Source organism: Antedon bifida, chromosome 9 (genome assembly GCF_963402885.1).
Source record: "Antedon bifida chromosome 9, ecAntBifi1.1, whole genome shotgun sequence".
NCBI lineage: Eukaryota > Metazoa > Echinodermata > Crinoidea > Comatulida > Antedonidae > Antedon > Antedon bifida.
Genome location: NC_136234.1, coordinates 15,490,466 through 15,515,783, shown reverse-complemented (window position 1 = coordinate 15,515,783; position 25,318 = coordinate 15,490,466). Strand labels below are relative to the sequence as shown.

General features: G+C 33.0%; 3 protein-coding genes across 9 annotated transcripts in view; 2 read left to right on the top strand and 1 right to left on the bottom strand.

Moving 5' to 3' along the window:
* LOC144852821 (apoptosis-stimulating of p53 protein 1-like) overlaps positions 1–9,563 on the top strand; it is a 55,048-nt gene extending 45,485 nt beyond the window's left edge. For all 7 annotated transcript variants that reach the window (XM_078710828.1, XM_078710829.1, XM_078710830.1 and 4 more), the window contains 7 exons: positions 2,006–2,135; positions 2,438–2,628; positions 4,116–6,095; positions 6,392–6,525; positions 6,763–6,929; positions 7,306–7,511; positions 8,022–9,563. In XM_078710828.1, coding sequence (XP_078566954.1) covers positions 2,006–2,135; positions 2,438–2,628; positions 4,116–6,095; positions 6,392–6,525; positions 6,763–6,929; positions 7,306–7,511; positions 8,022–8,072 — 2,859 coding nt within the window. In that variant the 3' untranslated portion in view covers positions 8,073–9,563. The remainder of the gene's footprint in view (positions 1–2,005; positions 2,136–2,437; positions 2,629–4,115; positions 6,096–6,391; positions 6,526–6,762; positions 6,930–7,305; positions 7,512–8,021) is intronic.
* A 663-nt stretch (positions 9,564–10,226) lies between these two features.
* Positions 10,227–12,142, bottom strand: LOC144851772 (dnaJ homolog subfamily C member 27-like). The gene has a single exon (XM_078709378.1). It carries the CDS (start codon positions 12,001–12,003, stop codon positions 11,209–11,211), a length of 795 nt encoding a protein of 264 aa, XP_078565504.1. The 5' UTR covers positions 12,004–12,142; the 3' UTR covers positions 10,227–11,208.
* Positions 12,143–12,223: 81 nt separating this feature from the next.
* Positions 12,224–18,829, top strand: LOC144852651 (26S proteasome regulatory subunit 10B). Its single transcript, XM_078710575.1, has 11 exons — positions 12,224–12,317; positions 12,760–12,839; positions 13,350–13,389; positions 13,516–13,636; positions 14,317–14,431; positions 14,758–14,907; positions 15,620–15,805; positions 16,331–16,451; positions 16,917–16,997; positions 17,575–17,646; positions 18,304–18,829. Exons 1-11 carry the CDS (start codon positions 12,233–12,235, stop codon positions 18,420–18,422), a joined length of 1,170 nt encoding a protein of 389 aa, XP_078566701.1. The 5' UTR covers positions 12,224–12,232; the 3' UTR covers positions 18,423–18,829.
* The last annotated feature ends 6,489 nt before the right edge of the window (positions 18,830–25,318 follow it).

Below are 25,318 nucleotides of genomic sequence, written 5' to 3'. Positions count from 1 at the left end.
TAATTATAAACATTGAATCATAATCTTCTTTGTTTGAGGCCTTTTTAATTCAAGACAATTAGGACCTGTTCTTGCTTTTAAAGAAAAATTAAATATGGTTTGAACCGCCATTTTCTTTGGAGCAGATGTACAGTATGACCATAAAGTGAAAGTACTATTAGTTTTTGTCACAAGTAAAGTGTTTGGAGCTGTAATGTAAAATTTGACAATGGACGTACTGTACTCTGTATATCTTCGTTGTTGAATGTTATACATAGCGCGTTCCACTATTTTGTGCCATTCCTTTTTGTCGTGGAAATTAGGGAAATTTGTGAGATAGAAAAAGTACCCCGACCCACTTGGAACCTTAAAAATAAAGAAAATTAAATTTTAAAAAGTAAGAAAAAAGAAATCGCTGTAAACTACAAATAATTTAGAATGTGAACTGTATTGCCACAATACTGTATTTCAAGTTATTGTTAAAGTATTGCTGTTTGGTCAACTCTAAAATATTGCAAAAAATGTACTGTATTCCTAAATTAGTTTGATTAATGATTTACTAAATCAAATAGATGATTAATTGTAAATAAATTCAAGTTTGTGAGAATTTCTAAGTTTGCCAGGATGATTCATCGCTGCAAATAGTGTCCATCGTGTTAATCATTGTCCGATGAATGAATGACCTGAACTAGAATATTGATAGTCAATACAAGTTACATTAGTAGCCGTTTGATTTCTTTATGGTTGAACGATTAGCAGATGGGTTTTCTCGTGTACAAGCTTTTTGAAATGGTTTGTACAGTGAGAATGTAAATGTGTCAGTTTAAACAGTCATTGTTGATATTTGAATCTATGAATAGAATTGATATGACACATCTTTCTTTTCGCTTTGCACAAGCACAGTTTCATAATTCAAAATTTGTATTTTGCGTGTTGTCTTTTTATATTCTGTAGAATATTGGGAAAAATCATTAAACCCATGTTTATCAGGTAATAGGTTACAATGGTATACAAGCAGGTTTCTGCCTGTAAAATAGTGTAAAACCTCTAGTTATTGTAAAAATTTAACCCAGAGGAATTATGAAATATTATACTACAGTAGGCTGAATATTAATAATAAATGGAATATCATGAAACAAAAAAAAACCACAATGTTCCTTTAAGCTTTGTGTCTACACTATCATACTTTATGCTACAAAAAAGTCCGATGTGACCAAATATAATAGTGATATGCCTAAATTCGATAGTGATATTCCCAAATATGATAGTAATATGACATCATCATGTCCATATATGGGCACGCCACATTTTTTTGTCACATGAAGAGCTTAAAGGTACCATAAAAGATGCATTCATGGACAGTACAGACTAGATACAAAGCCAAAATATTAAATCAATGTGTTGTACCTGTATGTACTGAAGCCATGTTTTAAAATGGATCTAATTTTGTCCCAAGTATTCAATATACTGTAAGCAACTGGTAATACTGTAGTCTAAAAGTAAAAGATTTCATCTAGTAAAAACCTCTACTTTCAAGACAATCCAAAATATGATATTTAGCCTATACAGAAACAAAAATATTACTTAAAAAAATAAATTTAACTTTTCTAAATTGATTTTAGAATATTAAATGCATTTAGAATATTATAAATTGAATGAAAGAATGCATTTCTATTGCAGTTTTTTATCTGTTGCATCTATAAATATTTGTATAAATTATTAGCAAGAGTAAATTAAATTTGTTAGTACATTCCTATGAAATGCTTAAAACATTCCATAGATTATTATTTAAGTTTATGTAAATGTCTTTGTAGTCATATTATACTGTTGATTCATTCTTATCATTAATTTCAGACCAATTAATTCAGATTAATTTCTATAGAGAATGTAATACAATAATGTGTATAGACATATTGTCTATTAATTTTCTAACTTCTCTACTACCCAGACCTTGTTAAATGTAGCCAGCGTGGCTACATATCTTCCGAGATAAATCTTTTCAGCTTAATATATTTTTTTATTTTAGCATGTTACCTCGGAGAATGACCGTATGCGTAAATTAAGAGAAAGAACCGAGATGCAGGAGCAGAAAATCCGCAAGCTACATGCATTACGAGGTCAGGTCGAGACGACAAAGACAACTAATAATAATTTATGTAAGTCAAACTTGTTTTTTAGACTTTGTTAGAAATTTGAGTCGCCATAAATTTGTTTTTCTTTATAATCAATCAAATATTGTATAAAAGTCTTATTATGATATTAATAAATTATGTAATATTGCTTTATATTTGTTGTTAATATGAATAAAGGCTCTAGTAATAAGGTATGCTCTTTAAAATTGTTTGAATTGAAAACTATAAATATCACCAGTCTAGTCCCCATAACATTGACAACAATGTTGGCGTGTCATGGAAAAGTCTAAAAAGCCTTAAATAAAATTTTAAAAACTTTCTTACAGCTTCCGAATTGGATGAAGTGCGTTCTTTGTTCGCTGAAAAGGAGAAAGAGCTCGCCCTCGCCGTGTCAAAGGTCGAGGATTTGACGAGACAGTTGGAAGATATGCGTACAGGCAATATTAACTATGTTAATGGCAACAGTAAAAATCCCCTGCAGTCTGTGGAGCTGGACAGACTAAGGAAAGATCTACTGGTATGTGTAATATTTTATTATATAATTTTATGTTATTTAATTATTTATTTGTTTACTTACTTTACTTTATTGCCGGTCCGCCAGATAGTCTGATGACTTTCCCGCCTCGGTTGCTTTGCTTATATCTCGGATTGCTTTTCTCCAGTCCTGTCTGTTTTTCTGCTATTCTGTTTATTTGTTTATTCAACTTTATTTCAAGAGGGTAGCTCTAACAACTTCACTATAGCAGTTACCTGACTTGAAGAGGCCCTCTTTATAATAAATGTTATTATTAATAAGTACAATTAAAAAATTTGCCTGTCAAAACTTATTGTTACATGAATACAAAATACGTAGCTTATTATTCACTAAAATGTTGCAAAAGTGGTATTTGGATGCGGCCTGAATATAATTGAATATGATGAACATGTTGTACTGTATATATCTTTGTTTAGATTATCTCTATTCCCATGATTATAATGTAATCCCTAATGCAATTCTGTTTACATTGTTATGTACACAACTAAAAATTAACAATCAATCTACAATGCATGTATATTACAGTGAGCTACATTCGCACTTAAGCCTGGTAGTCTGAGAAAACACTGGGATATGTTACATTTTTCAATAACTCGCATATGTTTCTTACTAAATCCGGAATGTGTTTTCATGAATTTTATCCAGCCACCAGATTGGAATTTGGCTTAGTGTGAATGCAGCTTTAATTGAACAGAAACCAGATCATTCTGTCATCATCATTCAATATTATTATATTTTATTGATTTGAAAACAAATCAGCTTACTAATAATCCCTGTAAATTGCTAATAAACTAATATAAACTAAACTTAATTTATTAAATTAGATCAATGGTACAAAATTGTAAGATTTATCAAGTCAGTAGAGAGACATAAATCTAGGTCAACTCTCATGTGATTGGCCAATTTAAGTCACAATCCCTTCAATTTGACTTCATGATCCAATTATCTTTAATCTTTGATCCTCCTTCAGTTGTCTTGAGAATTGTTTTGCTGCTGGAGCTGAACAAAGAGTAGAAAGCTAAATATGGTGGATAATTTATATTCAACTATAAATATGTAATAAATCAGAAACTTAAGCTGAATAAGTGTATAACTGATGTGTTGTTTATGAAAGTACATGTGTGTCACTTTCCTGTACTTTATTGATGCTTATTTTTAGTATCAAGTTTCAGAAGGAATAAATCTTTATATGGTAAACAAAATGCTTATTGTTGTTACTATCTGTAACAGCAACATTAACTGTCAAATTGGTGATTGTTAATTAAAATAATATCTCTACATCCCAAGACAAATCCAAAGCTCTGACTACACTTTTAAACTAGTTTGACAAAAAAAGTGTGATGTGGCCATATATGGTAGTGATATGGCACCATTGTGTCCATATGGTCACATTTTTTTCACATAAAGTTTGATAGTGTAGACATGCCTTTATAAATCAACTGGTTTTTTTCTTCATTTTTTATATATAGTTACGAAATAAACTCAATGAGGAACAAAGTAACAAGGTAGAACACCAGAAGGAATATTTAAAAACTCGCAAGGAGGAAATGGCAGTTGTAGACAAACGTATTGCAGAACTGACTGAAAGATTGCGGAAGAAAAGATCTATGCAACAAAGCATTAGTCCTTATTCTACTAACAACAACAATATAAGAACTCTACCAAATGGCTCAGTGAATGGTATATACCATTCTAATGGTGTTAATCAAAACTATATCAATAGTAGGAAACCGAATGGTACTGACACCAGAGGATACCCATCTCAAAACAGCAGGTACTACCAACAAAACCAATACCAGACGACAAATGGTAGAGCGCCGGTTGGTCAGATGTTTTACGGGCAACAATCGCCACAATCTGGTTCAGCTAGTGCTTCACCAGCTGCCAGCCCGATGGGGCAAAGAGCTCCGTTTCCTAACCAATCAGGTATTCCTGGGGTTAGAGGTCAACCTGAAGGTGTCAACGAAAACAGTGGCAGTGATACTTCATCTCTTACTGAGAACTCTAGTTTAGATAGTGCTAGTGGATCTGGTATGACCAATCAGCCAATACGTGGAAAGTCCACCGAAGCAAGAACTTCCCCTTCGCAAATTGGAAATGAGAATCGACAAGAGGCGGATGGACGTCCTTTGCGGACACTACCTGGATCTAACTTACCGCCAGCGGCAAGGTCAAGCCCAACGCAGAGAGGAAACACTGCGCTGAATTCAAAACCCAAACCACCACCGACTGCTACTAAACCTGCACCTTCTCCTGGAAAGAAGCAGCCTCCTAAAGTACCTCCAAAGAGCCTGTCAACTAAATTGACGTATGATCAGAAACCGGGCATGTCACAAAACACCAAACAGACAGGCCCTGTTAAACCAACAGTACCCTATGACCAAATGCAAAGCTCACCCAATAAGGAAACACCAGTCTACAATCATCAAGGTACCAAACCTCCTTCTCCATTAACCACTCACAGGCAAAATCCTCAGGTCAGTTCATCCCAAAGTGTTCCTAATAGTTATTATAACTCCAGACCAGGCAGTCAAACTGGAACACCGTTCTACACTGAAGCGAACAGCACATCAGTAGATAGTAAGTTAACAGCCAATCATAAAAGAACGGATGCCACTGTTGGAGTGTATCCTGCACCACCAGAATTCCAAGATGGCAATGCTGTTTATGACCAACAACCTCTTGACAGCCAAGGTCGTCAACTCCCTCTCCCATCAAGGAACATGCCCCACCATCAAGGTTACTACCCTCCTCACGGAAATTACCCAGAGACGTTGGAAGAACGGGAGGAGATATCTGATGACAGCGACGCACCTCATGCGTACCCTGGTGGAATGAACTACAGCTCTGGTCCTGTTCACAGCAGAGTTGAAATGGAAAAGCTTCACATGATGCCACGACCACTGAAGAAACGATTCTCGCATTCTGAAGACAAGGAATGCTATCCATTCTTGAACAAGTATCCAAACACATTTTATCAACCAGATAATAAACCAGCGTTTGAGTTTGATCATCAAAACCCTGCCGATTCCTTCAGGAAGATGATACTCTACCAGGGCGTCTCCAGACAAGAGTTAGATTCAATGAACAAGGGTTCTGGAATGCCTTCTCAACCTCAACAAGCAGAAGCTGTCACCGAGAAAACAAAACCACCTGCAATGTTGAAAGAGACATCGCTTGATGCGAAATCTGTGGCAAAGCCGCCTTCACCACCTGCCATTCCTAAACCAGTTGAAAAGAAGGAAAACAACAAGCCATACATGCCAGCCTTCTCCCAGTCAGCCAACTCAAATGGTCTTGAAGCCTTGAAGAAAGTCCCTACAAAGAGCAACGTTATTAAGAAAAACTATGTATCCAAGCCCCAGAGGGTTAGGTTCGATCCGTTGGCATTGCTATTGGATGCATCATTAGAAGGAGAATATGATCTTGTTAGACGTATTATGCCTGATGTAAGTATTCATTAATAATATATTTTTTAATAATTTTTTTTAGTAATATGTTGTCCTTGTCATTGACTCTTTGATGATATTACCGTAAGTTATTGATTTGTTCCCTCAAGGCTTTACACTTGCATTTGCCTTGCATCAATGGAAAAGATCCCTATTCATTGACAAGTGGTATGCTGTATATATACCAATGCACTAATTTATCATTAAGATAGTAATGGAGCTCACCATAATTATTTACACAGAAAAGCAAGACAATAATAATTACTGTATTAATAATAACTGTTATTGTTTTTTAGGTATTAAACCCCAGTGCAGCAAATGATGAGGGTATAACCGCAGTGCACAATGCAATCTGTGCTGGTCACTTTGAAATTGTCAACTTCCTCCTTGACTGGGGATGTGATGTCAATGCTGCAGACAGTGACGGATGGTGAGTGCTATTTGTATTTCTGTACTAAATTTGGTGTTGGTGCCAGAATTTTCCATGCATGTGAAGCTAGCATCCATTGGCTGAGGCTGTCAGGTGGCCGTGGATGGAGTGCCGCTACTGGCTAAATTCTGTATTTTAAATTATATGTGATCATGATAAAACTTTGTTTACTTCATTTGATGCCCTTTTTATCTACAAAAGATGCTAATTGGTTTGCTAATCATTTCTCTTTTATAGGACGCCATTACATTGTGCAGCCTCATGCAACAGCCGAGAGATGGTTCAGTTGTTAGTGGAGAAGGGTGCTAGTATATTTGCTGCCACCATTAGCGACAAGGAAACGGCAGCTCAGAAATGCGAAGAAGGTGAAGATGGCTACCTAGATTGCTCTCAGTATTTGTATGGTAAGTTTGTCTGAATGTCAGTTTTATAAATTGTAATAAAATTATGATCAGTTTAGTCTATAAATAATGTACTTGAAATAAACAGCTTTGTAATTTCCATCCCTGCTGAAGGCTTCTATAGTGAGGCATCAAATTAATTTAAACGGGTCTTAGGAATGGAATACCTTGTGAGCACATTCTCCAATTCAGATGGAATTCTCTGCTTCTTATTCACCATTGCATTCAGCCTGAGGAATAAATAACATTTGTCAAAATAATAATTTTCCTAGAATTTAAATTGCAGCATTGTTCTTGTATTATATTTAATTACCAGCCTAGATGACTTAATATTAAAGTCAGGTACAAATATTATAGTATTTTCTCTTCTATGTTACAGGTGTACAGAATGATCTTGGAGAGGTAAATGGAAGCAGAAGTTATGCAGTTTATGACTACGAAGCAGTCTCTCCTGATGAGCTAAGCTTTGAAGACGGCGAGGAGTTCCATGTTCTAAAGCGTGGAGATGCAGAAGAGAATGAATGGTGGTGGGTCAAGAGGATGACCGACAATAAAGAGGGCTATGTACCAAGAAATTTCTTAGGGGTAAGATATACTTATTTAGTATTGATAAGTATACGGTAGAACCCTATTAGGGGACACCTCTGGGACCCAATCAACTGTCCCCTTAAAGGGGTTGGTCATAGTGTTAAAACATAAGATTTTTCTTGTTTGTTTCATAAGTGTCCCCTTACTAGAGGTTTCCTTGAATAGAGGTGTCCCAAAGGAAAGGTTCTACTATAGTTTTACAGCATTTCTTGTATATTGATAGGAATATGTCGACATGCACTGGATATGCAAGTTTTTGACATCAACCATGTAGATAAAGCTCTGTCTACACTATCAAACTAGTTTGACAAAAAAAGTGTGACGTGCCCAAATATGGTAGTGATATGCTCAAATAAGGTAGTGATATGACATCATCATGTCCATGGCACATCACATTTTTTTGTCGCATGACATTTGATAGTGTAGACAGAGCCTAAGTCTTCCCTAGCATCCTTGAATGAATTTTTACATTCAATGTATTTTTGATTTGATTTTTTTTCTTTATAGATGTATTCACGAGTGCACCCAAATGAGAATGAGCTTATCACCAGAGGTTAAAGGTTACAGGTCATGACCTGCTATGCAAACCAATTGGTAGAGTTTATCAGAGGCATTAAGCAAGCATGAAGAGGACTTGCATAAAATAAATAGATTATATAATGTAATATGCAAGGAATAATCAATTCAATGACAATGCTTTCGTTCACTAACAAATAGAGGGTGCTATAACCTTTATTTAAAATTTTTTTAATAGAATGATGTATTTGCTCAAATAGCAAGTAATATTATAGTTGTATTAAAGTTTATTCAGAAGATCGTAGTGGTGAAAATAACCAAGGTCCTTTCATTTTGGAGGGTGTTGCAAATAAAGGAATTCTTTAAAAATGAATAATTAAAGGTACAATGTTACTGATATGAAATCTGTACCTTCCCTTTCAGATCGAATGGAGATCACATCACCCAAACACCGATTAGTATTCTGTATATTTGAAAATAATTATATAAAATATTATAAATACATTTATATAAATATTTCAAATGACAACATTATTGATATATATTTATGAAATTTATATTTACCTTGTTTTGTTTACATTTTTCTATTGAATTTCAAATGTTGAGAAATTCTTTAGGTCACATTTGTATTATTTAGTCTAACACAATATTTTTAGCTTTACTAATTGAATCACCAAAAAACAAAACAATATATATTATATATATATACATTATATTTAAGAGAACTAAAGGTTATACTGTATATTCAATTCACTTAATAATGTTATGAACACATGTAAAAAAGGGGATATAAGAAATTAAAAAACAAAAATAAGAAAAAAGTAAATGCTAATTAATTAACTAGTTACACCTTGATAGAACTTAAATAATTGTATGTACGGTTGTTTTTGTTTATAAGAATATATTTTTTTTATAATCATAGTCATTATGTTATTATTATTGAATACTATTTTATTATTTTTATCATTATTGTATTGTTAATTATTATCGATTATTTATATCACCTGACTACTTATGTAAATGTAGGATTGTATATTTGGATCTTAAAAATCAGAAAAAAAATCTGAGTAGAGGTCAAAGGTGATTGGTGTAGTAGTACAATTTTGTAGGATGGAGCGTCTATAGGTTTTCGATGCGCTTACAATAATAATTTTGCTATAAGTCTATTTGGATGAAAGTTGTGTGCATTTTACAACCTATTGTTTAAGTTGTTTTGGTTGCGTGTAAGAGATATCTTTATTTTGATACCCCGACTCTACCACAAGCTGTGGTGTCATTGATTGTAAAAATTGTAAATTAAATCAATATTGGATCCGATATAGGAATTTAGCTCAGCAAGAAAAAAACAAGTTATTTTTGTTGTAAAATTGAATGTTTGTTGAGCTTTGAAGTCTTCGTTTTTGTGAAGGGGTGTTCTTGTTATATTGTAGCCAGATAATGGCACTGTGTTCCAAACCATAGTTTAACCCAATGATGTATGAATATGTAGCTAATTATAGTGTTTTTAATAAATTCATTATGTAGAACAAATGATACTGTTTTCAGTAGGAGTTTGATTTTATCCACAGACCCCTTCATCATCATTCCACTCCCCATTTACACAGACCAGCAGTATTGGTTAGCGGAAAACCATGTAGTTTGTCCCACATAGAATCTGTATCTATCCTGAGCAGGTTTCCGCTCAACCGCCCGTCCACTCCATGTTTTGTGTAATGGACATAATTTATTCGGTATAAATACTCAAAATGCAACAGAATTTGAAATTCTTTACAAAAATAAAATAGAAAAGAAATAATATAGATTCTATTTTTTCCCTTACTGTTACCGCTCATAAATTGGCCTTAACAGAACAAATACTGTTTTAACCAAGAGATTCCATCTGGTCAGTATATAAACCATACTAACGCAAGCAAGGTATTCTGGGCTCTAGATGGAGATTCGGTTAATATTGGGATTGGGGGCATGGGTGGGGTCCTTTCGGCTATCCCTTTGGCCATATTCACACTTAGGCTAAGGGAAACAAGAAATTAAGAGAATCTCCTATTTGAGTGAATACAATTTAAGGGAAATGCTTAATATTTAAGAGAAATATCTCACTTCAGTGTGATTGGTGAATACAGCCACTGGCCAACTTTTTAATTGGTTGTACCCGCATTGGTGTAGTACGAGAAATTATGATAAAATATTACGACGACAAGGGTGACCAGTATTTCTGTAATGTTTGTAACAAACAATGGATGTAATACAGAAGACGCAAAAGATGGAATACAATTTTCTTATAATGTATTTGATTGATTTGTCAGGCAATGATACTACTGTACATAGCAATAACAATGATGATGATACACACTGGATGCATTTGCACAGCATGTTACAACAATAGCAGATCTTACTAAGACATGCTGTGAGTTTACTAAAATTAGCACCAACAAACATACTACTGTACATATATATTGAAAACAGATATTGACTAACAAAATTAAAGCTCTACCTACAATATCAAACTTTATTTAACAAAAAATGTGATGTGCCCATATATGGACAGACACGATGTCATAATACTACCATATTGGGCACATCACACTTTTTTTGTCAAACTAGTTTGATAGTGTAGACAGAGCTTTTAAGTTCACTGAATATTTTGAGAATTAAAATTATTAAAAGAGAACTACTTTAATTTTACTGGTACCATTTTTGATGTGATAATTTATTACAACACATCATATATTATGCAAATCATATTCATGTTGTAGATCACTCATGCGCGACTGTAAAATGGTAAGTATGAATTACAGCATACAGTAAATACAATATTAGTATTACGAGCAGTGTGCGTACTATACAGTAGGCCTGGATTAAATCATTTCTCAATCAGTAATATATTGAAAACCCCTAGCAAATATTTATTTTGCAACAGTAATTTTGATTATACAGTACAATGTTATTAGAAAGAAATCTTTTGATTGTAAAATTATGCCAAAGAGAAAAGGAAGGTATATTTTTAAAATACAAAATAGTACTAATATGTTCAATATATTATTTTATTAAAAAAAAGGTGCCTTATTAATTAATTTGCATGAAAAGTTTTGGAAACAAATGCTATTTAAAAATCCATGTGCATTGCTTTTAAAATTTTGTGGATCAGAGTAAATAAACAGTAATGATATTTCATCCATTTTTATTTCCCACTCAATAAGTTTGTTCGGGCACTGACTAATATCTTGAATGCTTCTTCACTTTGCGGCGCTACTGTTTTATCTGGGTGTAGTAACACGGCCAGTTTGCGATAAGCCTTGTTGATTTCATCTTTCGAGGACCCCGCTTTTATACCGAGACGTTCAAAATCGTTATGCCCATTCTTGAGACACTTGACAGCTTCAACTTGCTCCTTCGTGTAGCCAAGTGTCGTTTCTATTCGTTTCACTCTTCCGCCATTCTCAAACGCGACAACAACTCCGTCGAACAGTTTGTTAAACATCTCATTAATGCCTTCTCCAGAACAAGCAGACGTCTCGAAATAGAGGAATCCTTTACTGTCTGCCCAAAGTTGACCCTCAAGCTCGTCTACAACACGTTTAGATTTTTTATCAATCTTATTAGCACAAACAGCAAACACAATTTTATCCATATATAATGGATCACCTATTTCTTGTTTCATTTCTGTTAACCAAAATTCTAAAGCTTCAAAACTTTTTCTGTCCGTTATGTCGTAAACTAAAAGTGCTCCCTGTGTATCTTTATAAAATTCATTCCGTACTTCATAAAATATCGGATGACCAGCCATATCAAATATATTAATCTTTACATCACGATCTTTTACTCTGATTTTTGTAACTCCATAGTCTATTCCAATAGTTGCAAGATATTTATTTACAAATCTTTTTTCACAGTAGCGTTTGATGATGCAGCTCTTCCCAGATTCAGTGCTGCCCATGCTGATAATTTTGGCTCGGATTGACATGTTTCCTGTCATATTGGTCTACCTTAAGAATAACCATTAACAAATAATAAACTATTCTTTCAAACTACCGTCACTAAATGCATAATAACCATAATTGAAAGCAAGAAAAATACATGTTTTGTACAATAACAAAAATTGTTTGAACGGTATCCATAGAATTTGTTTACAAGTGCGCCATCAACGGCATGTTAAATTCTGACGACAGAGGTCGCTGTCACTCTTTTCACTACCTTTTTTCAACATGGCCGATCCACGAGAAAAAGCGATTCAAGAGTATCGTAAAAAGCTGTTAGAACATAAAGAAATTGATGCTCGGCTAAAGGAAAGTAAGTTTAACGTGTTTTTTAAACATTTGTGAACCATGTTTGATGATTACATTGTTTAATTTACGTAATAATAGTCGAATTTGAGCCTTCCGAAAATCTTAGCTTCTGCTGATTCATCATTGACAAGCCTATAGCATCATTGAATGAAAGACACAGACAGGCAGAGAGAATGGAGAACTCAATATGATCAAATGTCAATGGACGTTTGGGACCATTGATTGGATTCACCACTTTTCTATTCGTCCTGCTGAAACGGTGTTAATATTACATTTTTAATCAATAATATAAATAGGCTAGGCCTAGTCCTATCCCTAATTAATATACTTATTATAATACTTTTTCAATTAAAAAATAACACTAAAATAAAAAATTGTTGTTTCGGTTGATTTGAAAATTAACATTTATTAAAAATTAAGTAAAACCCTGATAATTTATTTTTCAGTGCGAGATTCTCTCAAGGAGTTGACGAAAAAGTATGAAAAATCAGAAAATGACTTAAAAGCATTGCAAAGTGTTGGACAGGTAAACTAAATGGTTATGTGATTTTGTCTTCGCATTGAGATTCAATTTTATTTGCCAATTTAAAATGGACATTTTCAAACATTTAAAATTCTGAAATATATACAGTATTAATATATTAATAAAATTATTACTATATAAAAATATTTAAGCATACTTGAGATACTGTACAAAACAATCAATATATAAAAACAGACATGAAATACCACTGGGATACAAATTACAATATTTTAAAAGCAACATATAAGAACATCAAAAATACTATAAACATTACTTTAATATACTGGTTCCAATAATTAGTTAAAATAAGAAGGAGATACTGTAGATAAATGCATACATAATTAACTACTGTAATGTTTTTAGTTCACACAAATAAATTCAACTGGGCATAGACTCAATTCAATGCATGGATGTAGAAGAACAAGATAGTATCGACTAGTCTAGGGAAATTTTATATTAAATATTTGAATTATTAAATCATTTCTTCCTTATTTTTCTTTATAATACTAATAGATTGTTGGTGAAGTCCTAAAACAACTTACAGAAGAAAAATGTAAGTATTTGTTTTGTGATGATTAAAAACTAATGATGTTGATAAAAGAAAAAATTGCTGTTGGGTTTTCTTGTAATTTTGAAAAAGAGAGAGAGTAAGCAGATATTATGTCTTCTCATATTTCAGTTATTGTGAAGGCAACAAATGGTCCACGTTACTATGTGGGCTGTCGCCGTGGTATAGATAAATTGAAGCTAAAGGCTGGTACAAGAGTAGCATTGGACATGACCACACTTACTATTATGAGGTAATTTATCAGGGCCGTAGCCACCAGTATGGTTGGTAAGGTTTTAACCTGACCACTTTTTCACAGAGTCATTTGACAACCCAGTGGCTCTGTCTGCACTATCAAATGTGATGTGCCCATATATATGGACATGATGATGTCATATCACTACCATATTTGGGCACATCACACTGTTTTTGTCAAACCCATTTTTATAGTGTAAACAGATCTTTACTTCACTTTTTATACTCCAATTGCCTTAATCAGATTCATGGCATTCCATTTAAAACAATTGCTGTGTTTTTAATGACTGGACAATGGTTATTTTCACCAGTTGAATTCAGATCTCAATGTTGACACCTATAATAATTATGACTTTTATTTTACAAATTAATCAATGGCTGGAGTTGGTATCTTCAGGCAAAATTGTAGATGGTGACATCAATTTTTGACATAATTTTGTCACCCATACGTTCTGTATCAAAGCTTTAAATGCAGCACAATATAAAACTCTGTCTACACTAACAAACTAGGTTTGACAAAAAAAGTGTGATGTGCACAAATATGGTAGTGATAAGACATCATTGTGTCCATATATGGGCACATTACATTTTGTTGTCGCATAAAGATAGTGTAGACAGTGACAGAGCTTAAGAATACCTTTATTGTAACAGAATCTGTGATTGTTTTATTTATTTTAGATATTTACCAAGAGAGGTTGATCCTCTAGTATATAACATGTCACATGAAGATCCAGGCGATGTGAAATACTCTGAAATTGGAGGTCTGTCAGAGCAAATCCGTGAATTAAGAGAGGTATAAACTAGTTGTTCATTATTTTTATATTTGTCACTTTAATGTTTGTTAACTGTATTCGTCCACAAGTGGAAATTTTGATGCTCATCTCGCATACAAAAAAAAGGAACAAACGGAAACTATAATATAGAAAGCCAATAAAAGATAATAGTCTATCCCAAAGTTATCTATAATCAACAACAAAAAACAACAATTTAATGGATAAAATTAAAAGTCAAATCTTTTTAAAAAAATTCAGTTTATATTGAATTTTACATGATCCATCAATTGTACTTGCCATAATAAAAATGTTTCAATAGATCATTTTTATGTGTATTTATGAATAGGTGATTGAGCTGCCTCTGTTGAATCCTGAGCTGTTCCAGAGAGTAGGCATAACTCCTCCAAAGGGCTGTCTACTCTTTGGTCCTCCAGGCACCGGAAAGACGCTGCTAGCGAGAGCAGTTGCCAGTCAACTTGATGCTAATTTCCTTAAAGTAAGTTAGAGACTTTTTAATTTTATTTAGTACATTGCCAAGGAATATCAATAGCGTACGTTCACATTGTAGTGTTCCAATATTCATGTGGTGACAATCAATTTACAATACATATACACAAGATGCTCTACATAAACAAAGTATAAAGCTCTGTCTACACTATCAAAAGAATGTAATGTGTTTAAATATGGACGTGATGATGCCATATCACTACCATATTCAGCCATATCACTACCATATTTAGGCTCTCTAAATATCTCTCTCTTTGAGAGTATGAAATCCTGACATCTGGACTCAGGGGTAGTTTAGCATCTCAACCACCAAGCTTCAACTCCATAGTTGGCTAATAAAATGTAGTACTGCTTCCTACACAGGACTAAAGCTCTTTCTACACTATCAAACTAGTTTTACAAAAAATGTGTGATGTGCCCAAATATGGTAATGATATTGACATCATCATGTCCAAATATGGACACATCACTTGTCAAATAAAGTTTGTAGACAGAGCTTTATGCAGTTAAAAAATGACAATATCAATAAAATAATACTTATTGGGAAAATTAAGTAAATTAAACTCTGGTATGAATCAGTATTATGTGGACATACCATATTCCCATCGAAAGAACACCAAAATAAAAATGAAAAAAATATAGGTAGTGCCTGTATCTCAATGAGTACCTTTGTAATGAATGTTCTATTTGCTTGGTTACAGGTTGTGTCTAGTGCAATTGTAGATAAGTACATAGGTGAGAGTGCTCGTCTTATTCGTGAGATGTTTGCCTATGCCAGGGATCACGAACCATGCATCATATTCATGGATGAGATTGACGCTATTGGTGGTAGAAGGTTCTCGGAAGGAACATCCGCTGACAGAGAAATCCAACGAACATTGATGGAGGTACGTAATAATGGTTTTCTATTGGTTGTAGAGAGTGACTATTGCACCAATGCCATCAATTAGAGATAAAAAAAAGAGGCAAAGGTCTTCCAAGACGTTCCATGGGGCCTCTAAACAGAAACAATAATAATAAATAAAGTTGAAAGGTGACATGCCAAATAAAACAATTTACAATGTAATACAAGAAAATAAAGTTGGAAGTATTAAGTAATTGTGTAAACCCTGGGTTTGAGTCCAAAGTCCAGTCTCTTCCATTAAGCTCTGTCTGCACTACCAAACTTTATGTGACAAGAAAATATGATGTGCCCATATTTGGACATGATGATACCATATCACTACTATAGTTGGGCACATCACTACCATATTTGGACAAATCACACTTTTTTTTTTCAAACTAGTTTGATAGTTTAGACAGAGTTCTAAGCTGCCCAAATAATATGCTGAGTATTCAGTATAAATTACACCAGACTTGGGCCAATGCATATTTTTATAATGCTTTAACTTTTGTGAATTTGTCTGTTTTAGTTGTTGAATCAAATGGATGGATTTGACACACTTGGGAAAGTCAAGATGATTATGGCGACAAACAGACCAGATACCTTAGACCCTGCTCTTCTAAGACCTGGTCGCTTAGACAGAAAGATCGGTAAGTTTTATTATTAATATAAAATAAAGGGGAATTAAAAGGTGCCACAACTCGAACGGCCCTTGAATCGGACTTGCGGTTTAGGAGGAGATAGAGGAACAAATTTTGGCTTAGTGCTATTATATTATAAAGTCAACTTATACACACCTAGTTCATGCCTAGTTCTGATTGGCTGTTCAGATTTAGTGTATTAAATTTTCTGCTGGCAATGGGCATATAATATGTCATGCAATGGGGGTGACTAATACAACAGCATAGCGTTGGTCAGCATAACCTCTATGTGCGTTGCACCAAGCTAAATGGTTACATATTGGTATAATTGCGTTCGTTGAAAAGCTTAAATACATACATAACAGTAGAGTAATTAGCTAGCATTGGTTCCATTTCTGCAGGGAAGAAAATGACAGACATTTTTATATTCACATTTACTTCAAGTTTTTTAGAAATAAATGTTGATTTCTTTAGAAATTCCTCTACCAAATGAGCAAGCCAGACTGGACATTCTCAAAATTCATTCAGCACCTATAACAAAACATGGAGATATTGGTAAGTAATTATTTAAAAATATTTTTGTAGTGTAGATAGATACATTGTAGATTTGTATTAAATTTTTGAATTATAGAACTAGAGTAGTATATGTATTAGTAGCATTGCATAAAGGATCTCAAACTAAAAGGCATGTGTTGGAGACCATCTGCCATGTATATATATAGGTTTATCCTTAGTCAAGATTATTTACTTTCATTGCCTCATCCTTTGGATGGTATGTAAAGCTGTTGGTCATGAGTTATACATTGCATGTGTACACAAAAAAGGAACTTTGTAGACTATCTGAAAAGATTAGGGGATTGTCCCATTTGCTGAACTTGGTGCTGGGACCACAGTCTACACTAACTAGTTTGACAAAATGTGTGATGTGCTCAAATATGGTAGTGATATGCCCAAATATGGTAGTGATATGACATCATCATGTCCGTATATGGGCACATCACATTTTTGATAGTGTAGATAGAGCTTTATGCTGCTAATGCTACTATTATTTTTATACTGCTTTATCTGAGGGAAAAGGTTTTTCTATGTACTTTTTTTGGTCTTTGAAGTTTGATTTTATTTTTTTTTTAAGATTATGAAGCTATTGTTAAGTTATCAGATGGATTCAACGGAGCAGATTTGAGAAATGTGTGTACTGAAGCAGGTTAGTCAACTGGAGGAGTTGAATAGAACGAATGAAAATATTCTCCCCATTCAATGAATACAAAATATTACACACACATGCCTACATTTCTAAAGTAAAATTGTAATCAATTAATCTGCTACATCCATTAATCGAGTGTCGTAAAACACGCTATGTACGATTCAGCACTCTGATTGGCTGTGGAAGTAGAGAAGTTCTAGACTGCGCACTGTACTGATAAGCTTGCTTCTGAGGTTATCCAGGCATACAGCGTTGCACAACAATTACAGTTGTTTACAACAACTTTGAAATAATGCACGGTACATGATAAGAAATCAACTAAATTAAATGGGAATGATGTACTTGGCTCCATCGCGAAAAATCTTTTCAGCGAATGTACAAATAGGTGGCGCTGTTGTATTTCAAAAGCAATAGTATAAAAAAAATATTTTCCAAACGTGAACAGATTTTTTTTTGTACACGAAAAAATGTACTATTAAACCATCGTTTAATAGTGCGTATTATTGCACGCCATGTGACCCACAATCGTGCAATCAAATGACAGGAATTTATTTAGGTGTTACATAACAAATTTACTATTTCATATCTTAATGATGTTCTATCATTTCTTTTTGTATAAATAGATGAATAATGGTTAAGATATTCTTTAATTTTAAGGTATGTTTGCCATCCGGGCTGATAGGGAGTATGTTGTGGATGAAGATTTTATGAAAGCCGTAAGGAAGTTATCCGACAACAAGAAACTGGAGACGAAGCTGGACTACAAACCTGTATAATGGGAAAAAAATTTTTCACTGATGTTTATAAATACATTTTACTTTTAATTCTTCAATACTAATTATAAAGGGAGGTCCGAGAACTGATAGTTACTTGACTCAACTGGAAGGGTGTAGTTGCGAGCATAAAATAAATTGGCCAGTGACAAGCCCACGTACATGATATTTAGTTAAAATTGCGATGTTCTCAACTCAACCTGTCTCCTTTCAGTTTTTTTAGGATGTAGGAATTAAGTTCACGATGTATGGGTTACATTGGTCAATTCAAAGAAAATTATTTATACCATTTCTTCTTAAATGTGTCCCAATTACTACAGTCGTGATAAAGTATTATTTACGTACATGATCTTGTGCATTCATGTAGTTGTGGTGGTGATTTCATTTAATAAGATTATGTTGGTTGTTGATATCTTGCTTACACATTCAGTCTCATGTAGTATTTAAAAAAATAAATACGAGCTCATGTTTTCAGACAATAAATACAGACTTAGGGCAAGTCTAATTGATTCAGTTAGTGGATCCCAACTCATGACCATTACTATTAAAATGCCATTTTGTGGTATCAGTTTTCCCATGGTGCAAACAAAAATTTGAGGAAAATGGCCAAATTTCGACCCTTTTATTTTTTATATAACTAGTTACTATGACTCTATAAGATGATAACACAATATATGCGCATATATGGCAATATTATAGCATAATTATTGAATTTTAAAAAGTGGTTATTTTGGCCATTTTTTGAAAAAAAATCCCTGTACTATACATGGAAATTTGAGAAAAATTGCCAAAATTTCGACTCTTTTATTGATACAAGTAACTAGTTGATATAATTAGTTACTATGACTCTATAAGATGATAACACAATATATGGCAATATTATGGCATAATTATTGAATTTTAAAAAGTGGATATTTTGGCCATTTTACGAAAAAAATCCCTATACTATACAGTAGTAAATATATATATATATCTTATACTTATACTATAAGATGATGATAACACAATATATGGCAATATTATCGCATAATTATTGAATTTTAAAAAGTGGATATTTTGGCCATTTAAAAAAAAAGGGATTTTTTTTTTGTAACCATTTATGTGAAAAAATAAAAATGGTCGAAATTTGGCCATTTTTCGAAAAGGGATTTTCTCAAAATATGCACTTTTAGAATACTATTATTATGCGATAATATTCCTATAAATGCGCATATATTGTGTTATCATCATCTTCTAGACCTATAGTAACCATTTATGTAAAAAAATAAAAAGGTTGAAATTTTGACATTTATAATAATAATTTTGACATAATAAACATGCGCAGAGTCGCATAATGCGTTCTGCGCATGTCAATTGTGCTATAGTAACCAGTTTTATCGAAAAATAAAAAGGTCGAAAATTTGCCATTTAAAAAAAAAATCCCTGTACTATAGTAACGGAAATTTTCGAAAAATAGCCAGTTTTCGACCCTTTTATTTTTTGACATAAATGATTACTATAGCATAATAAACATGCGCAGAGTCGAATAATGCGTTATGCGCATGACAATTGTGCTATAGTAAACAGTTTTATCGAAAATAAAAGGGTCGAAAATTTGCAATTTTTTGAAAAAATCCCTATATGGCTATAGTACAGAGATTTTTTCAAAAAATGGCAGTTTTCGACCTTTTTATTTTTTGATAAAACCGGTTACTATAGCACAATTGACATGCGCAGAACGCATTATTCGACTCGGCACATGTTTATTATGCTATAGTAACCATTCATGTCAAAAGTGGTTACTATAATAGCACAATTTTATAACAAAATTTCCCTTTATTATTCGACTCTGCGCATGTTTATTATGCTATGGTAATCATTTACGTCAAAAAATAAAAGGGTCGAAAATTGGCTATTTTTCGAAAATTTATTTTTTGACATAAATGATTACTATAGCATACTAAACATACGCAGAGTCGAATAATGCGTTCTGCGCATGACAATTGTGCTATAGTAAACAGTTTTATCGAAAATAAAAGGGTCGAAAATTTGCAATTTTTTGAAAATTTCCCTTACTATAGTACAGGGATTTTTTTTAAAAATGGCAAATTTTCGACCTTTTTATTTTTCGATAAAACTGGTTACTATAGCACAATTGACATGCGCAGAACGCATTATTCGACTCTGCGCATGTTTATTATGCTATAGTAATCATTTACGTCAAAAAATAGAAGGGTCAAAAATTGGCTATTTTTCGAAAATTTCCCTTACTATAGTATAGGGATTTTTTCAAAAAATGGCAAATTTTCGACCTTTTTATTTTTCGATAAAATTGGTTACTATAGCACAATTGACATGCGCAGAACCCATTATTCGACTCTGCGCATTTTTATTATGCTATAGTAACCATTTATGTCAAAAAATAAAAGGGTCGAAAATTAGCCATTTTTCGAAAATTTCCCTTACTATAGTACAGGGATTTTTTCAAAAATTGGCAAATTTTCGACCTTTTTATTTTTCGATAAAACTGGTTACTATAGCACAATTGACATGCGCAGAACCCATTATTCGACTCTGCGCATGTTTATTATGCTATAGTAACCATTTATGTCAACAAATAAAAGGGCGGAAATTAGCCATTTTTCGAAAATTTCCCTTACTATAGTACAGGGATTTTTTTTTAAAATGGCAAATTTTCGACCTTTTTATTTTTCGATAAAACTGGTTACTATAGCACAATTGACATGCGCAGAACGCATTATTCGACTCTGCGCATGTTTATTATGCTATGGTAATCATTTACGTCAAAAAATAAAAGGGTCGAAAATTGGCTATTTTTCGAAAATTTCCCTTACTATAGTATAGGGATTTTTTCAAAAAATGGCAAATTTTCGACCTTTTTATTTTTTGATAAAACTAGTTACTATAACACAATTGACATGCGCAGAACGCATTATTCGACTCTGCACATATTTATTATGCTATAGTAACCATTCATGTCAAAAGTGGTTACTATAGCACAATTGACATGCGCAGAACGCATTATTCTTCTCTGCGCATGTTTATTATGCTATAGTAACCATTTATGTTAAAAAATAAAAGGGTCGAATATTGGCCATTTTTCGAAAATTTCCCTGTACTATAGTACAGAGATTTTTTTCAAAAAATGGCAAATTTTCGACCTTTTTATTTTTCGATAAAACTGGTTACTATAGCACAATTGACATGCGCAGAACCCATTATTCGACTCTGCGCATGTTTATTATGCTATAGTAACCATTTATGTCAACAAATAAAAGGGCGGAAATTAGCCATTTTTCGAAAATTTCCCTTACTATAGTACAGAGATTTTTTTCAAAAAATGGCAAATTTTCGACCTTTTTATTTTTCGATAAAACTGGTTACTATAGCACAATTGACATGCGCAGAACGCATTATTCGACTCTGCGCATGTTTATTATGCTATAGTAACCATTCATGTCAAAAGTGGTTACTATAGCACAATTGACATGCGCATAACGCATTATTCGACTCTGCGCATGTTTATTATGCTATAGTAATCATTTACGTCAAAAAATAAAAGGGTCAGAAATTGGCTATTTTTCGAAAATTTCCCTTACTATAGTATAGGGATTTTTTCAAAAAATGGCAAATTTTCGACCTTTTTATTTTTCGATAAAACTGGTTACTATAGCACAATTGACATGCGCAGAACCCATTATTCGACTCTGCACATGTTTATTATGCTATAGTAACCATTTATGTCAAAAAATAAAAGGGTCCAAAATTGGCTATTTTTCGAACATTTCCCTGTACTATAGTACAGGGATTTTTTTTAAAAATGGCAAATTTTCGACCTTTTTATTTTTCGATAAAACTGGTTACTATAGCACAATTGACATGCGCATAACGCATTATTCGACTCTGCGCATGTTTATTATGCTATAGTAATCATTTACGTCAAAAAATAAAAGGGTAAAAAATTGGCTATTTTTCGAAAATTTCCCTTACTATAGTACAGGGATTTTTTAAAAAAATGGCAAATTTTCGACCCTTTTATTTTTCGATAAAACTGGTTACTATAGCACAATTGACATGCGCATAACGCATTATTCGACTCTGCGCATGTTTATTATGCTATAGTAATCATTTACGTCAAAAAATAAAAGGGTCAAAAATTGGCTATTTTTCGAAAATTTCCCTTACTATAGTATAGGGATTTTTTCAAAAAATGGCAAATTTTCGACCTTTTTATTTTTCGATAAAACTGGTTACTATAGCACAATTGACATGCGCAGAACCCATTATTCGACTCTGCGCATGTTTATTATGCTATAGTAATCATTTATGTCAAAAGTGGTTACTATAGCACAATTGACATGCGCAGAACGCATTATTCTTCTCTGCGCATGTTTATTATGCTATAGTAACCATTTATGTTAAAAAATAAAAGGGTCGAATATTGGCCATTTTTCGAAAATTTCCCTGTACTATAGTACAGAGATTTTTTTCAAAAAATGGCAAATTTTCGACCTTTTTATTTTTCGATAAAACTGGTTACTATAGCACAATTGACATGCGCAGAACCCATTATTCGACTCTGCGCATGTTTATTATGCTATAGTAACCATTTATGTCAACAAATAAAAGGGCGGAAATTAGCCATTTTTCGAAAATTTCCCTTACTATAGTACAGGGATTTTTTCAAAAAATGGCAAATTTTCGACCTTTTTATTTTTCGATAAAACTGGTTACTATAGCACAATTGACATGCGCAGAACGCATTATTCGACTCTGCGCATGTTTATTATGCTATAGTAACCATTCATGTCAAAAGTGGTTACTATAGCACAATTGACATGCGCATAACGCATTATTCGACTCTGCGCATGTTTATTATGCTATAGTAATCATTTACGTCAAAAAATAAAAGGGTCAGAAATTGGCTATTTTTCGAAAATTTCCCTTACTATAGTATAGGGATTTTTTCAAAAAATGGCAAATTTTCGACCTTTTTATTTTTCGATAAAACTGGTTACTATAGCACAATTGACATGCGCAGAACTCATTATTCGACTCTGCGCATGTTTATTATGCTATAGTAATCATTTATGTCAAAAAATAAAGGGGTCCAAAATTGGCTATTTTTCGAACATTTCCCTGTACTATAGTACAGGGATTTTTTTTAAAAATGGCAAATTTTCGACCTTTTTATTTTTCGATAAAACTGGTTACTATAGCACAATTGACATGCGCCTAACGCATTATTCGACTCTGCGCATGTTTATTATGCTATAGTAATCATTTACGTCAAAAAATAAAAGGGTAAAAAATTGGCTATTTTTCGAAAATTTCCCTTACTATAGTACAGGGATTTTTTTAAAAAATGGCAAATTTTCGACCCTTTTATTTTTCGATAAAACTGGTTACTATAGCACAATTGACATGCGCATAACGCATTATTCGACTCTGCGCATGTTTATTATGCTATAGTAATCATTTACGTCAAAAAATAAAAGGGTCAAAAATTGGCTATTTTTCGAAAATTTCCCTTACTATAGTATAGGGATTTTTTCAAAAAATGGCAAATTTTCGACCTTTTTATTTTTCGATAAAACTGGTTACTATAGCACAATTGACATGCGCAGAACCCATTATTCGACTCTGCGCATGTTTATTATGCTATAGTAATCATTTATGTCAAAAAATAAAAGGGTCGAAAATTAGCCATTTTTCGAAAATTTCCCTTACTATAGTACAGGGATTTTTTCAAAAAATGTCAAATTTTCGACCTTTTTATTTTTCGATAAAACTGGTTACTATAGCACAATTCACATGCGCAGAACTCATTATTCGACTCTGCGCATGTTTATTATGCTATAGTAATCATTTATGTCAAAAAATAAAGGGGTCCAAAATTGGCTATTTTTCGAACATTTCCCTGTACTATAGTACAGGGATTTTTTTTAAAAATGGCAAATTTTCGACCTTTTTATTTTTCGAGAAAACTGGTTACTATAGCACAATTGACATGCGCATAACGCATTATTCGACTCTGCGCATGTTTATTATGCTATAGTAATCATTTACGTCAAAAAATAAAAGGGTAAAAAATTGGCTATTTTTCGAAAATTTCCCTTACTATAGTACAGGGATTTTTTTAAAAAATGGCAAATTTTCGACCTTTTTATTTTTCGATAAAACTGGTTACTATAGCACAATTGACATGCGCATAACGCATTATTCGACTCTGCGCATGTTTATTATGCTATAGTAATCATTTACGTCAAAAAATAAAAGGGTCAAAAATTGGCTATTTTTCGAAAATTTCCCTTACTATAGTATAGGGATTTTTTCAAAAAATGGCAAATTTTCGACCTTTTTATTTTTCGATAAAACTGGTTACTATAGCACAATTGACATGCGCAGAACCCATTATTCGACTCTGCGCATGTTTATTATGCTATAGTAACCATTTATGTCAAAAAATAATAGGGTCGAAAATTAGCCATTTTTCGAAAATTTCCCTTACTATAGTACAGGGATTTTTTCAAAAATTGGCAAATTTTCGACCTTTTTATTTTTCGATAAAACTGGTTACTATAGCACAATTGACATGCGCAGAACCCATTATTCGACTCTGCGCATGTTTATTATGCTATAGTAACCATTTATGTCAACAAATAAAAGGGCGGAAATTAGCCATTTTTCGAAAATTTCCCTTACTATAGTATACAAATAACCCAATGTGTGCTGTAGAATTGGACAATGAATTGAACAACTGATTGACCAATCAGAGCAGCGGAAAGCGTTCCAAAAGTTGAACAATCAGAGCACTGAAAAGTGACGTAAGCAGAGCCTTAGAAAAGTGTTCCAAATGTCGTCATTTTGACCAATCAGAACACTGAAAAGTGACGTAA

Excerpts from the sequence above, each read along its gene's own strand:
- LOC144852651 (XM_078710575.1), top strand. The coding sequence starts at position 12,233 with ATGGCCGATCCACGAGAAAAAGCGATTCAAGAGTATCGTAAAAAGCTG. Across the intron at positions 14,432-14,757 it reads AAATCCGTGAATTAAGAGAG|GTGATTGAGCTGCCTCTGTT; the intron begins GTATAAACTAGT and ends ATTTATGAATAG. Across the intron at positions 14,908-15,619 it reads TTGATGCTAATTTCCTTAAA|GTTGTGTCTAGTGCAATTGT; the intron begins GTAAGTTAGAGA and ends GCTTGGTTACAG.
- LOC144851772 (XM_078709378.1), bottom strand. The coding sequence starts at position 12,003 with ATGACAGGAAACATGTCAATCCGAGCCAAAATTATCAGCATGGGCAGC.